This window comes from Chlamydotis macqueenii, chromosome 1 (genome assembly GCF_036417535.1).
Source record: "Chlamydotis macqueenii isolate bChlMac1 chromosome 1, bChlMac1.mat, whole genome shotgun sequence".
Lineage (NCBI taxonomy): Eukaryota > Metazoa > Chordata > Aves > Otidiformes > Otididae > Chlamydotis > Chlamydotis macqueenii.
In genome coordinates this window covers 54,393,939-54,406,886 of record NC_141556.1, presented here as the reverse complement: position 1 = coordinate 54,406,886, position 12,948 = coordinate 54,393,939, and the positions used below count along the sequence as shown (strand labels likewise).

At 43.3% G+C, this 12,948-nt stretch overlaps 1 protein-coding gene across 1 annotated transcript in view; it reads left to right on the top strand.

Annotated features, from left to right (window-relative positions):
* The first annotated feature begins 447 nt into the window (after positions 1 to 447).
* Positions 448 to 12,948, top strand: part of PLBD1 (phospholipase B domain containing 1) — a 43,696-nt gene continuing 31,195 nt past the window's right edge. Inside the window, exons 1-2 of the mRNA XM_086740102.1 lie at positions 448 to 646; positions 10,328 to 10,547. Of these exons, the coding sequence (XP_086596228.1) occupies positions 571 to 646; positions 10,328 to 10,547 (296 nt within the window). The 5' untranslated portion in view covers positions 448 to 570. The remainder of the gene's footprint in view (positions 647 to 10,327; positions 10,548 to 12,948) is intronic.

Here is a 12,948-nt window from a genome sequence, read left to right as displayed (position 1 = left end):
GGGGCTCCCTCCTTGCTGCCTTGTGCCTCCTGAGGGCAGCCAGCATGGTTGCAAAGCCTGACCTCTGCCTGGAGTCAACCCCACATTTTGGCCAGGCCTTGGGGGCTCCAAACAAGCGCTGGGGCCAAAAAGGGCCCTGGGCTCACCGCCTGGCTTGACCTAATGCCTTCCCCAGCACCTTCTGCCATCACCGCCAGCACGCTGGGTGGTGAGGCAACTGGGCACCGAGGGCAGCGTGCAGGCCCGGCCAGCGGGGCGGCCGGCAGCCCCGGGCCCAACGGGCCAACGGCCACCTCGGGGCCGCTGCCGCGACGCTTTGGGCGGGAAGCGCGGTGCGAAGAGCGGCCGCCGCTGCCCGCCGCCACCCAGGGGACATCCCGGACCCGGAGGGGAGAGGGCGGCCAGGGCGGCGGGCAGCCCTCGCCGCGGCAAGGGCACCTCCAGCACCCGGTGCCGCGCCCGGGGCGGGCGCCGGAGGAGGCGGGGGCAGCGGCGAGACCTGCCCTGAGCGAAGGAACTTCTTAAAGTCCCGCCGCCTCCCGGTGCCCAGAGGAGGTGCGGGGGAGCAACATGGCCCGGCTCGGCAGCGGTGTGTGCTGCTGCTGGGGGCTCGTCCTCCTGTGGGCGGCGGTCGGGGGCCGAGCAGGTGAGGTGGGCGAGAGGCTGTCTCTGAGGGGGCGGTAGGGGGGCCTCGCCCCCCTCGCTGGGGCAGGCGGGAAGGGAGGGAGACAGTGGAGCAGCCCCCAGGTCCGGGGGTGCCAGGCGGCCGGGAGGGGCTGTCCCGCCAGCGGAACCCGGTCCGGGGCTCTGCCGCGGCTCCCGAGGAGGCAGCGCGGCTCTCCCCGGGGGAACTCGCAGGGCGGGCTGCGGGCGGTGGCGGTAGGGGGAAGGCCCCTCAGTGCCGCCTTGGAATCGGGTGCGAGGCGGCGAGGGTCCTCGTCCCCCGGCGGTGCCGGGGCCATCGCGGCGGTTGAGCCCCGGCGGGACTCTGCATGCCGGGGAGGGGCCCGGCGGCCTCGGGGGTCGCTCCGAGGCCGCCTCATGCCCCGCCGGCGGGGGCAGGCTGGGCCGTGGTGCCTCGCGGGTGTCAAGTGCTGGCACCATCTTCATGTGTTCTTGCAAAACATCTTTCCCGTTCCCGGAATGGACCAGGGGAAGCAAACTAGGGATTTAACAATGGGAAGCTGCCTTGAGTGCCCAGCGGTTTTTGATGTAGTGCGCATATGCGGGAATCATTTAAGATGGGCACTTTGTTTTGGTGCTGTGGCCTACAGCGTGCTGCTACTTGCATCTTTAACAGCGTTTTAGTGTTAGCTGGTGGGTGTCAGTCATCGTCTGTGTTTCAGAACTTGTACCTACGTGTGATCTGATGTCTTCTGAGTAGATAAACTTGCCTTGGCATTAGAGTAAGTACTTTGCCAAGACCTGGTTAACTTTTAAAAATTGAAGTTGTTTTCTGTGGTACAAACAGCACTTTATGCTAATTTTGTGCTCACAGTTGTTTTTCATCTTCTATTTACATAATATAATAAATTTTCAGTGAAAGTTGTAATGTTCCAATTAGGGTTGTTCAATAACTGAAACTTTTGTAGTGCTGTTGACCTTCCTCTGTTGACTGCTCTAGCTTTTCTGTCTGCTGATTTTAGAGCTTTATTCTTGTTGCAACTTCAGAGTCAGATTTGGATGCAAATAGAATTTGGCAAATGCCATAATGGCACATTTTGGTGATCTTCATGGTTTTCCATAGATCTTGGCTTCTTGCTTAGAAATTGAGTTTCTGCTTGGTGTGTTTGAGAAACATTGCACCTGTGGACACACTGTGGTAGCTAACTATGTGCTAGAAAAGACATGCCAGTCAGGTATGAACATAGGATTGTTATTATTATTATTTCATTTCAAAGTATGGAATAGGTTTTACCAGCATTTGGAAGGATAAGGAGAGAATTTAAGAGATACTGACCAAGTATAGAGTATGTGAAAGCGAAGTGGCCTCTGGAAGATCAGTAAAAATTAGTGGCAGACAGCAGCCATTTAGAGCAGAATGTCCGATAGAGAATTCTGGATTCCATCAATACTGATGGTAATAGCAGGGTTGTTGGGGAGCAAATCTCAGCAGGAGAATATATCCCTCTTCTGCTGCTTTCAATGAATTCTGAAGATCTTAAGGGCTGGATTCAGTGCTTATCTTCAAGGAAATTCCTAGTTAATTTATTAATTGCTACAAAACAAGGAGAAATTAAGGTAATAGTTGTTTTAATGTTCAAAATTATACAAGGATCTCATTTTGCTGACAGTCCTACTGCATCTTGTAGACCTACTTTTCAAACTTTGCCTGAATTGGCAAAAACTTTTGGTACTATATTAGCAGAACTAAAGGAAGGGTCATCTGCGGAGGGAGTGAAAGGAAGTATAGGGTATTAAGTTATTTCGGCTAATACCTATCTGATTACTCACGTCATAATTGAAGTACCGGTAGAAATCTATTAAATAGCAAATAGAAATGCTTTTAGGCTATTTAATGGAGAGAACTTGGCCTTCAGCACTGTGAATTGTCTTGTTTTTTTTTTTTTTTTTTTAATTGGTTCATTGTTCTTTAGTATTTTGAATGTCTTGAAGATTCTTCATTAAACTCTTTGGCAACTGTTTCTAGAGAATGTTCTCTGGTAAAAATGACTTAAATTTAGGGACTCTGAGAACATTGAAGCTACTTGTGAAGTTATTATTTTTGTTTCCTCTGTGGATGACCTATGCTGGGGAGCTATAACTGTTTTGGCAAGTTTTCTGCATCAGCTAAGCTCTACTAGTAAGTATCCTTGGGAACATGAAAACTACACGCAAACTCTGAATTTATAGTTCACGTTTGAGTGTTGCTTCTCTCTCATGTAAGCACGAATCAGGGGATTAGGCTTCAAATAATGACAAGCCTGTTAGAGGCAAATTGAAAAATTACTTAAACCTGAAATGTGTGAGGAAATAAGATGAATTAAGGCCAGTAGAACAGAAAACACAAATAGCTTATATTCTAGCAGAACAAGAAAGCATTTACTCCTTTAATTGAAAATTACTGGGTTTTATGTTAAGTTCTTGTGTACTGTAAACTAATCTCTAAATAAGTGTTAAAGTCTTTAAAGAAGTACTTAACATTAATTTTGTGATGGATTCCAATCATAACTGTGCTTTGAAATCTCAGTTGTGCTTTAGAGAGGTATACAACCTTTTTAAACTGTTAGAAGGATGGTTCTAAAATTTTTAATGGGAAAATAGGACAAGCTCTATCAAATTATGAAATTAAACAGAAGCATCAGGTGCTCCTTATTATGGTTGACCTGAAATATTTAAATGCTATACCATGCTAATATAATCTTGACTACTGAATATTAGCTGTAGGAGAGAGTACTGTGAAAACAGGAGATACGTGACTTTGTGATAGGGTTTTTTTTGTGTTTCTAAGTTGTGCAAAACTAGTTTTCAGTGAAACAGTAGAGTGATAGCTTCCCTATTTAATGGAAAATGTTTAGGTGGAATCTACAAAGTACATCTGAATACCTCTACCAAAAAAAGGCTTAGTTTTTGAAAAGCCATAGATAAAAATAAACATGTAAAATATAGACAACAATTAGTAGTTAAGGAAATTGGTGGTTTTCTTATTATTAGGAGGTGCTCACAGTTGTTAACTTAATTTGGCTTGTAACAAGCAACTTAACCAATGCTTCATTGCTTGTGAGTTGGCTTGTTTCTCAGACTAAGGAAAAATATGATTTATTTTCCCCCCAAACCTTGTAGTTCTTTCATATGCAAGGAAAAGGGAGTTCTGTTGATTTCTCTAATTAAGTCCAATAGCCTATCTAGATATAGCTGTGTTTTAAAAATAATTTATGGCTGGGAAAGCATAAGGAAAAGCAGTTGTTGCATATTGCCAAACAAGTTTTATTGACACTCTTAAGGCATGTCGGGTGTTATTTTTATAGGTGTAATTTATTTAATAAATATTAGTGACAGTTATCAAATGGTGTGTGTGTTAAGTAGTCTTGAGCTATCTTGCTGTACTGCCTTTTTTTTTTTCTTCCTCATCATCTCTGTCCATTCTGTTCTTTCATTATGAGTTACTGCTACTCTTCCGTGTCAACTTCAGCATCTGCTTTCCTCTTTGTTTCATCTTGCCTCAGTCCTCTCACTTAGTATTTCCTTTAATTGCTTTCTCTATATTCTCACGAATATGTATGTATTTCCACTCTCCCACTGCCACCAAATAAAAGACAAGCTCTACTTTTAACATAACCTTGGCAATGCCTGTTTTGAGCAAAAAAGGCAGAGAAGATATTTGGCATTTCAGCCTGAAAACCAAGGGAACTGCCACCACCTCCTAGCCACGGCTGAAATATCTTAATTTTTCCATTATTTAGGGTAATCTTGGCAAAAAGCAGATACTTCTCACTTGTTGAAGAAATTCCAGCAGTCTCTCACCTAGAGTCCCTAATTCTGCATCTTTATTTGGCAGAGGCATTGATGTATCTTTAAAAATAGGCAGTCACAGGAAAGGTTCTACCCAGCACCTACAAACTGCAGAATGGAGGATGACCACTTGTTTATTTCCAAGCTTGTCTTGTCATTGCACTTCTCCACTTTTTGTCTCCCACCGTGCAGTGCACTGGTGGTTGTGGTGGAACTGTGAGTTGCTGATGCTTTGCAGTTCTCCTGGCTGGCTGGTTGCACGGAGGGGAATGGTGACTCCACGGGACCTACCCTATCCCCAGGGATTTTGAGTCATTCATTACAGGAAATAGTGTGTGCTTTGGCTTGTTATTTAGGTTGTTCTAAGCAATACTGTTCTGGAATAGCCACAGATCATCAGTCTTTTCTGTTCTTTGGAGTCCTAATAGGCTGAAATACTTGTCAGCATTGTCAACTACACACTAGGAAATCCAAATTCGATGATAAATGGATGATTTGTAGATTCATGGAGACGTTTCATTTGATTAGTGTGTAAGAAGTTATCAATACAACTGCTGGGTCAAGAGATTCTCTAGGGTCCCTGCCTCACCCTCCAAAAATAAATACAAAAATGCCAGCATTATTCAAGGGGAAGGTTCTTGTTGTTGTAGGACCCATACAAGATTGTCTGGAAATGCTCAGTTGCTTCTTGTATATCTATATTCCATGCTACACTTCAGTTCTGGATGATTTTCTTGGCAAAGGTAGTGCTTGGTTAGGTAGTGCTTGTAACAGACTGAGTGACAGCAAATGCTTTGATTACATTGTAGTGCAAGCGTGTTTTAAGTGTACACAGATTTACAAGCTTGTAGTTTTAACTCCATCTGTAGTAAGATAAAGACTTATCTTCTAAATATAACATTTACTATATGATTATATACATGTTCCTTGAAATAAACATAGCAATTTCAGATGTAAGTATTTTGATACTTTAGACCAGGGCAATTAGATTTGCAGAAACTGACATAAAAATTAATAAGGTGAAATGGAATGGCAAGTGAATGAGTTGGGGGGAAAAAAAAAATCGGTAATGGGAAATGGTCTTTTGCAGCATCATCGTTAAGCCACATCTATGACAGCTGCCTCGATGCTATTCCTCTAAATGCCTTTCCAGGTTTGTTTGCAAATTATCCTGTAGCTTAATGTTTTCCCTTCTCTTCCATCCTCTTCTAGTCTTGGTTTTCTTCAGTTTAAATTTGTCATGTAATGAAGTTGGGGCAGGGCAAACTCCCAGGGTAATTTAAAAGTTTGTTCTGACTTTTGAGAATAGCTCTGCATGTTCATGCTCTGGCAGAGCATAAAACAAAGAAACACAAACTGCTGTGTTAGAGTACCTGTGTCAGATCAGTCTGTCTGGCATTGAGACATCAACCTTCTTTTACAAAAGAAAGCAAGAGCTATTTTGCTTTAGGCAGAAGAAAGTTTCGTTGACGTACCTATTTAGTCTGTGGGCCCTAAACCCAATACCCAGGTGCCCTGGTTCCTCTTGACTACTTGCCACCTTTGCACACCTTACTGAAGAGATGGGAAGAAGATCATGTTTTGCCCTGCTTTGTTCTTGCTCTTTTTACCCATTCCTCAGCTGTCTGTCTTTACTGGGCATGTGGCCTGTCGTCTTCTGCCCTGCAAGTGGGCTTCTTGGTTGGAATCAGCCTTCCTCTTCACTGCTGGACCAGCTAGTTATGTTCTATGCTGACCCCTTGCACCAGTTTTTCACAGGACCTCCCTTTCCCTGACCTCTTTGCTTATGTGAGCTTCAGCTTCATAAGGTGGCCTTTGGATCTTTTCAGTGACGACCTTTATCAGCCTGCTGCTCTTTTTATAGATTTTTCAGTCTGAGGGATTCCCATGTTTACTCTTAGCCTAAAGTAGGAATTACTGCATGTGTTACTAGAAGATAGTTGAGGAGACAACAGAAAACTGAGATTATAGCTGCCTGAAGAGTTAGCCAGAGTCTGTCATGTCTCAGTCCTTTAAATAGCCTCATACCTGGCAGAAGAAAAACATGTTTTTAAACCGTGTTCCAAGTCCCTGAAATGACTTCATCTCTAAATAGATTCATGTAAAAACTTCTATTGATAGAATGGGGAAAAAACCACAGTTCCTTCACTGCTCAAATTCTGTTCTTGCTAATGCTTTTCCTGTTCATGTGAGAAGTCTCCAGTACATTATGAAGACTGACATAGTGCGTAGTGGTGCAAAGTGTACCTGGAGGCCAGTAATTAGTGGTGTATCTCAGCATTCGATACTGTTCAGCATCTTCCTTAATGATCTGGGTGATGGGGCAGAAGCTACTCTCAGCAAATCTGGTGATGGCACAAAACTGGGAGATGTGGCTGGTACACCAGAAGGCTGTGCTGCCATTCAGAGGGACATCAACAAGCTCGAGAAATGAGCTGACAGGAACCTTATGCAATTCAACAACGGGAAATGCCAAGTCCTCCACCTGGGGAGGAAGAGCCTCATATACCAATATATGCTGGGGGCTGATTGTTTGGAAAGCAACTTTGCAGTTTTCTAGGGGTTCTGGGGGATGCCAAGCTGAACGTGAGCCAGCAGTGTGCCATTATGGTAAAAAAAAAAAAAAAAAAAAGGGTAACTGCCTCCTAAGCTGCATCAGGAAGAGTGTTGCCAGCAGGTTGAGGGAGGTGATCCTTCCCCTCTGCTCAGCACTGGTGAAGCTATGCCTGGAGTGCTGGGTCCAGTTCTGGGCTCCCCAGTACAAGAGATATCTAGAACTACTGGAGTGGTGATTAAGGGACTGAAGCATCTCTCTCACGTGAAGAATGGCTGGGAGAGCTGGGACTGCTCCACCAGGAGAAGATAAGGTGCAAGAGGGATCTTATTGATGTGTACAAATACCTGAAGGGACAGTTTAAAGAAGATGGAGCCAGGCTCTTTTCACTGGTGCCTGGGGACAGATCTAGAGGCTGTGGGCACAAACTGAAACACAGGAGGTTCCCTCTGAACATCAGGAGACACTTTTTTACTATGAGGGTGAGTGACCACTGGTATAGGTTGCCTAGAGAGGTTGTGAAATCTCCATCCTTGGAAATACTTAAAAGCCATCTGGATATGAATTGTGGGCAACTGGCTTTAGGTGACCCTGCTTGAGTAGGGGTGTTGGACAAGATGACCTCCAGAGGTTCCCTCCAACCTCCGCTATTCTGTGATTCTCAGTAAGAAACAGTTTTAGCTATTCTTGCTGGAACACAAGGAGAGAACAGCTTTCTGGCTGTTGAATGACACAAATTATTCGGTAGTCTGGTAAAATGGATGAAAACTGGCTTAAAGCAACTAAGTAACTGCTGTGTCAAAAAGGGATTAGTTGGAGAAAGTTTTTAGTTCTTGGAAAATGTTTTTGCTCTTTTATTCAAATACGTCATGGCTCTTAACATAACATAAAGAAGCTATTTTTATTTTAGAGTACTGAATAGAGTAAGTGCACTTAATTTGAAATCCAACTAGCTGCTTAATTACAAACACTTTACTTATGGCTTTTAGAAGAACATTAGGTATTGTGCTGGCATATTGTTTTTTTTTTTTTTTTTATGATTCCATTATAGCATGCTGTCATAGTGTTGCCCCACTCAAGACCAAGCTATGCAGTTTTTCACTCACTCTCCCCAACCTTGGAGAGATAATATAACAAAAAGCTTGAGGCTTGAGATAAGGACAGGGAGAGACCTTTTGAGTTACTGTTAAGGACAAAACAGACTCTACTTGTGGAAAATTATTTCAATTTATTATTAATAAAACCAAAAGCTGGATAATGAGAGAGAATAAAAACAACTTCCTCCCTCCCTCCTCTCTTCCCAGGCTTAACTGAATTCCAAATTATCTCTACCTCCTTCCCCCGACCCTGAGTGGCACAGAGGGGAATGGGGGTTGCCGTCAGTTCATCACACATTGTTTTCTGCTGCTCCTTCTTCCTTGGGGGAAGAACTCCTCACATTCCTCCCCTGCTCCAGCGTGGGGTCCTTCCCATGGGCTACAGTCCTTCATGAACTGCTCCAGCATGGGGGTCCTTTTCCATGAGGTGCAGTCCCTCAGGAACAGGCTGCCCCAGCGTGGGCCCTCCGCAGGCCACAGCCTCCTTTGGGCATCTGCCTGCCCCGGTGTGGGGTCCTCCATGAGCTGCAGGTGGATCTCTGCTCCTCTGTGGGGCTCTGTGGGCTGCATGGGCACAGCCAGCCTCACCATGGGCTGCACCACGGGCTGCAGGGGAATCTTGTTAGAAGCAACACTACTCCTCCCTCTCCTTCGCTGACCTTGGTGTCCACAGCAGTTTATTACAAGAAAATCTTCACAATCAGGCTCAGGCAGACCCCTCTCATATTCTCCTCGGGTATCCTCTCTTCACTTCTCTTGGCTGGGCTGAGTCAGGCCCAGATGGTTGCCTGATGGGAGGCCAGAGGGTGAGGACTGCAAAGTCCATCAGGCTTATGCCTCCCCCTCTCTGCCCCTGCTTCTACGTCTTCACTAGTGGTGTGGGTTTTTTTATTTTATTTTATTTTTTTATTTTCCCCTTCTTAAATATGTTACCACAGAGGTGTTATCACAGTAACCAGTTGGCTTGGCCCTGGCAAGCGGCGGGTCCACCTTAGACCCGGCCGAGTCCATCGGACAAAGGGGAAGCTTCTAGCAGCTTCTCGCAGAAGCTGCCGCAGTAGCCCCCCACTACACAAAACCAGGATACAGGCATACTAAGTATTTTGTGTAAGATCATCCAGAATTAGACCTAGTTCTCTATTTTGTATCTGGTTTGGACATGATACACAAAATGAATTGTTGTGAGGAGTAGTAACCAAATTGTAATTTCTTACTATAAACTGGCAGGACTAGTTGCCACACACTGGAGAAGGGTTGGGGGAGTCAAAACATTGAGGGTTTCTCAGTGGTTGTAAGTGCTTATGAATTTATCCCTTTAAACTTTTAAAATAACTTTGGGAACTCTGACTTATGACTTTTGAACTCTTTTCATTTGCAATACTGTAGCAGTGATTGTCATGAATAGAGATCTGGAGTAATCTGGTCCAATTTTAGGGAAGGTTGAATTAGAGTTGTATGGGTTTTTTGGGGAGCAGTTTACCTTGCTGTTTGTTCTTCAGCTCAGCAGGATTAAAACCCAAGTAGTGAAGAATGTTTCTTAAAAAGCAGTCCAAGCAGAGCTCTGAGCAGTCTAGTGCCCTGCCTTCCTGTTCATTTCACGCTTGGGATCGACTTTATTCTGGCTGGGTGTTGGAGATCGTGTGTCTTCCAAAGGATTGCATACCTGTGGTCCTTTTTTCTTTCCGCCTGTGATCCACTGAGTTCTAGTGTTCATGCTGGGTAATGCCATCTCCAGGATTAGTTGCCCAGAATGACAGTTTAAAAAACTTTTGTGGCCTTTTGAATCTTTATGTGGAACACAAGTCAGCAGTGGCTTATAATCCTTTGCAGTTGCTAAGGCAGGCTGTCTTCTAAAGTTACTTTCAATAAGATTTGTACAGATTTTCTTCTGGGCCAGGTAAGGAAATACTTCTCTGAATTTTATGTCAAGACTCAGCTGTGTTGGAGCTCTACACTGAAAGAATTCTAGATAATTTCCAGAAGAGTAACAGGAGAATATTTAGGTGTAAACTTTTTTCTTCGTAAAACTCCAGTTAGTTTTTGTGCCACTTTTCAGTTTGTTAACATTGGTGTTGCTCTCCATAGTAGAAATAAACCTGATATAAAACTTCAAATTAACTTTTTAAAATTGACAAAATATCATCTTGACACTTTAGTATTTGATAGGAAATACCTATTAATGTTTTTTTGTTTGTTTCCCTTGCCCCTTTTTTCTGCATCATAGAAATCCGCTATGCAACTGTGTACTGGAATAGACCTGCAAAAACACTTCAGGTCAAGAATACACTGGACAGGAACGGAGATGCCTATGGTTTCTATAACAACACTATACAGACAACAGGTTGGGGAGTTCTGGAGATCAGAGCAGGCTATGGCACTCAGACTTTAAGCAATGAAGATATCATGTATGCAGCTGGCTTCTTGGAAGGCTATCTCACAGCTCCGTAAGTACTTCAGGAAGCAACTCAATTGATGATGCTTCCAGTGGATTTCTATACTTGTGAGTTTTTTGTTAGTTTTTTTCCTTTCCCTTAATTCCCATCCATTTAAACTAACCATACATTTTGTAGTTGTGTGCTGTTCTTTTAATTAGCAGCAAGTATGAGGTATAGCTTTTTCATTATGGGATCAAGATGTACCCTCTCCTTCTCATCCTGCAGGCTCTCCTAACACCTTGGTGAGATAAATACTGTATCTATAGTACTGATTAAGTAATGTAATCGCAGAATAGTGTATGTGTAAGGAAGTGCGTAAGCCCTATGTTGTAAATAATTACAAAAGGAGCAGCAGAAAGAGTAGCTATTTCTGCAACCTATAGTTAGGTGACTGACCAACAACAGATGAGGCAATTGAGAGCAGATCAAACAGGGAGAAATCTTGCTAGCAAGAGCTGCAGGGCTTCCTTAATGACCTTTTTCAGCAAACACTGTCAAGAAACTGCTGGGGAGCAGATGCTGAAATTTCACAGCATGAGGAATTTTGTCTCTCTTGGGCAAATTGAAAAGAAAAAAAAAAAAAAGCTGGTATACTGATAGGCCTGAAGGCAGACTGGTGTGTGCCTAGAAGGGTCAGTGTACTCCTGAAAGCACTTTGAAGAAAAGATGAGGGACTGAATGTCTCCCACAATGCAGATCTGTGAAAACTGACAGAATTTTGTACTTGCTGTGAATCTGCAGCAGTTTTTTTCTAAAATGAGAACAAAACCAAATACAAAACCAAAAAAAATTTCCAAAACCAAGCAATGACCAATCAAAAATAACCCCCAAACCTTGTTCTTTCCTTGACTAGGTTGGAAGACAGAATGGCACTATGACATACTGGTAGGACATAGCTGATGATACAGCTAAGAACATGATGTGGCTTGTTTTTGAGCAAGCTTCATCTTTTCCTCTGTCAACTTAGTCATAGGAAAAGAAAAATTCCCAAATTCTGATGCATGGCTGGGGAATAGTTGGGAGATGCTTGCAATGGATGTGGTGGCATTAATTTGGCTTCACCAGCTTTGCTTCCACAACACTGAAATAAATACTCATAGCCTGCTCTGAACAGGCCAGCAAGGGAAGGTTGTCGAACAATTGTCAGATATGGCTGCTAGACAAGATGATATTAATTTAGTTAGTAAGACATTTTAAGATCAGTTAAGACTTATAGATAGTTCTCTGATCGTATGATATGTTAATGTGACTCTCTAGTGGACCTTACAGGAGAGGCAGCTAGGTCTCTGGACAGTATGAAGGAAATTAAATAGAGTAATATTTGTCAATAACAAAACACTTCTGAGGGAAAGAGTAAAGAAATCCTAGAATTCTGAGTGCACAACCTGTACTCTGGGCAGGAAAGGAAATTAAGTAAATGAGAGATCTGGATTTATATTGTTGGATTATTTTGCATGAGAGGTTACTGTTATGCACTACTCAGTTTACATAAACTGTGTATGGATTTGGGGGATGCTAGCATTATGCTTAGAATATTGTTAAAACTTGGTATTGCTCAACAGTTTTTCACCAAGGCTTTACCTAGGTGGTTAAGCTTTAAATTTTGTCATACTACCTAGAGAGTTCAATCCATGCTAAACCCAATTAGATGGCAAGTAATATTCTAGTAGCAACAACCCACATCCTGTTCCCCTTCTGCCTCCACAGTAGATTTATAAGTCTTCTAGCTGTCTTTTAAACGAACTTAAACAGATGTCCATTCCTTTAAACATGGTTTGAATGTGAAACAGTGTCTGCAGAGTCTTTATCTGATGTCTCAGTCTATACTTAGGTTGAAGGGAGGGAGTCTTTCATCTCCCCCCCCGGGTGTTAAGTGAATGTTCACAGAAGTGAAGGTACTCACAAGTTCTGCGGTAGGCTTTTTGCCTTCTACAGGTCAGGTGCTTACTGAGGGTGGTTCCTAGCCCTAGCTGTTGTTAGCGTAAGGCTGCCAGCTCCAGCACCGAGTGGCCCTTTGTAAAGAAGCAGATATAGCAGAAGTAGTAATGAACAGAGGTCTTAAAGTCTGTGGAGGCGAAGTTGAGGGTTTGTATCAATGTGGAAAAGTAGGGTTTGAGACTTTGGCTTTTAAGTGGGAAATTCATCTTTACGTGTTGAGAGTTTAAGTGTGAGAGTGGGTTAAGATGTGGAAAAAACAGAAGTAGCCAAAGCCTTTCTTTTGTAAGGAAACTGTTTGAGAAAATCCACTAAGAAATCCTCTGACAGTACAAAATCTGAAAATGCTTACCATCACTAAAATGAGTATCAAATATTGTACATATCTGAATTAGGGTTTTTTTTGGCTATGTCTGCTCCCTTGTACGTCTGTAACTGCAGTGGAAGCATGTTTCTCCCTGGGGGTTATAAATAT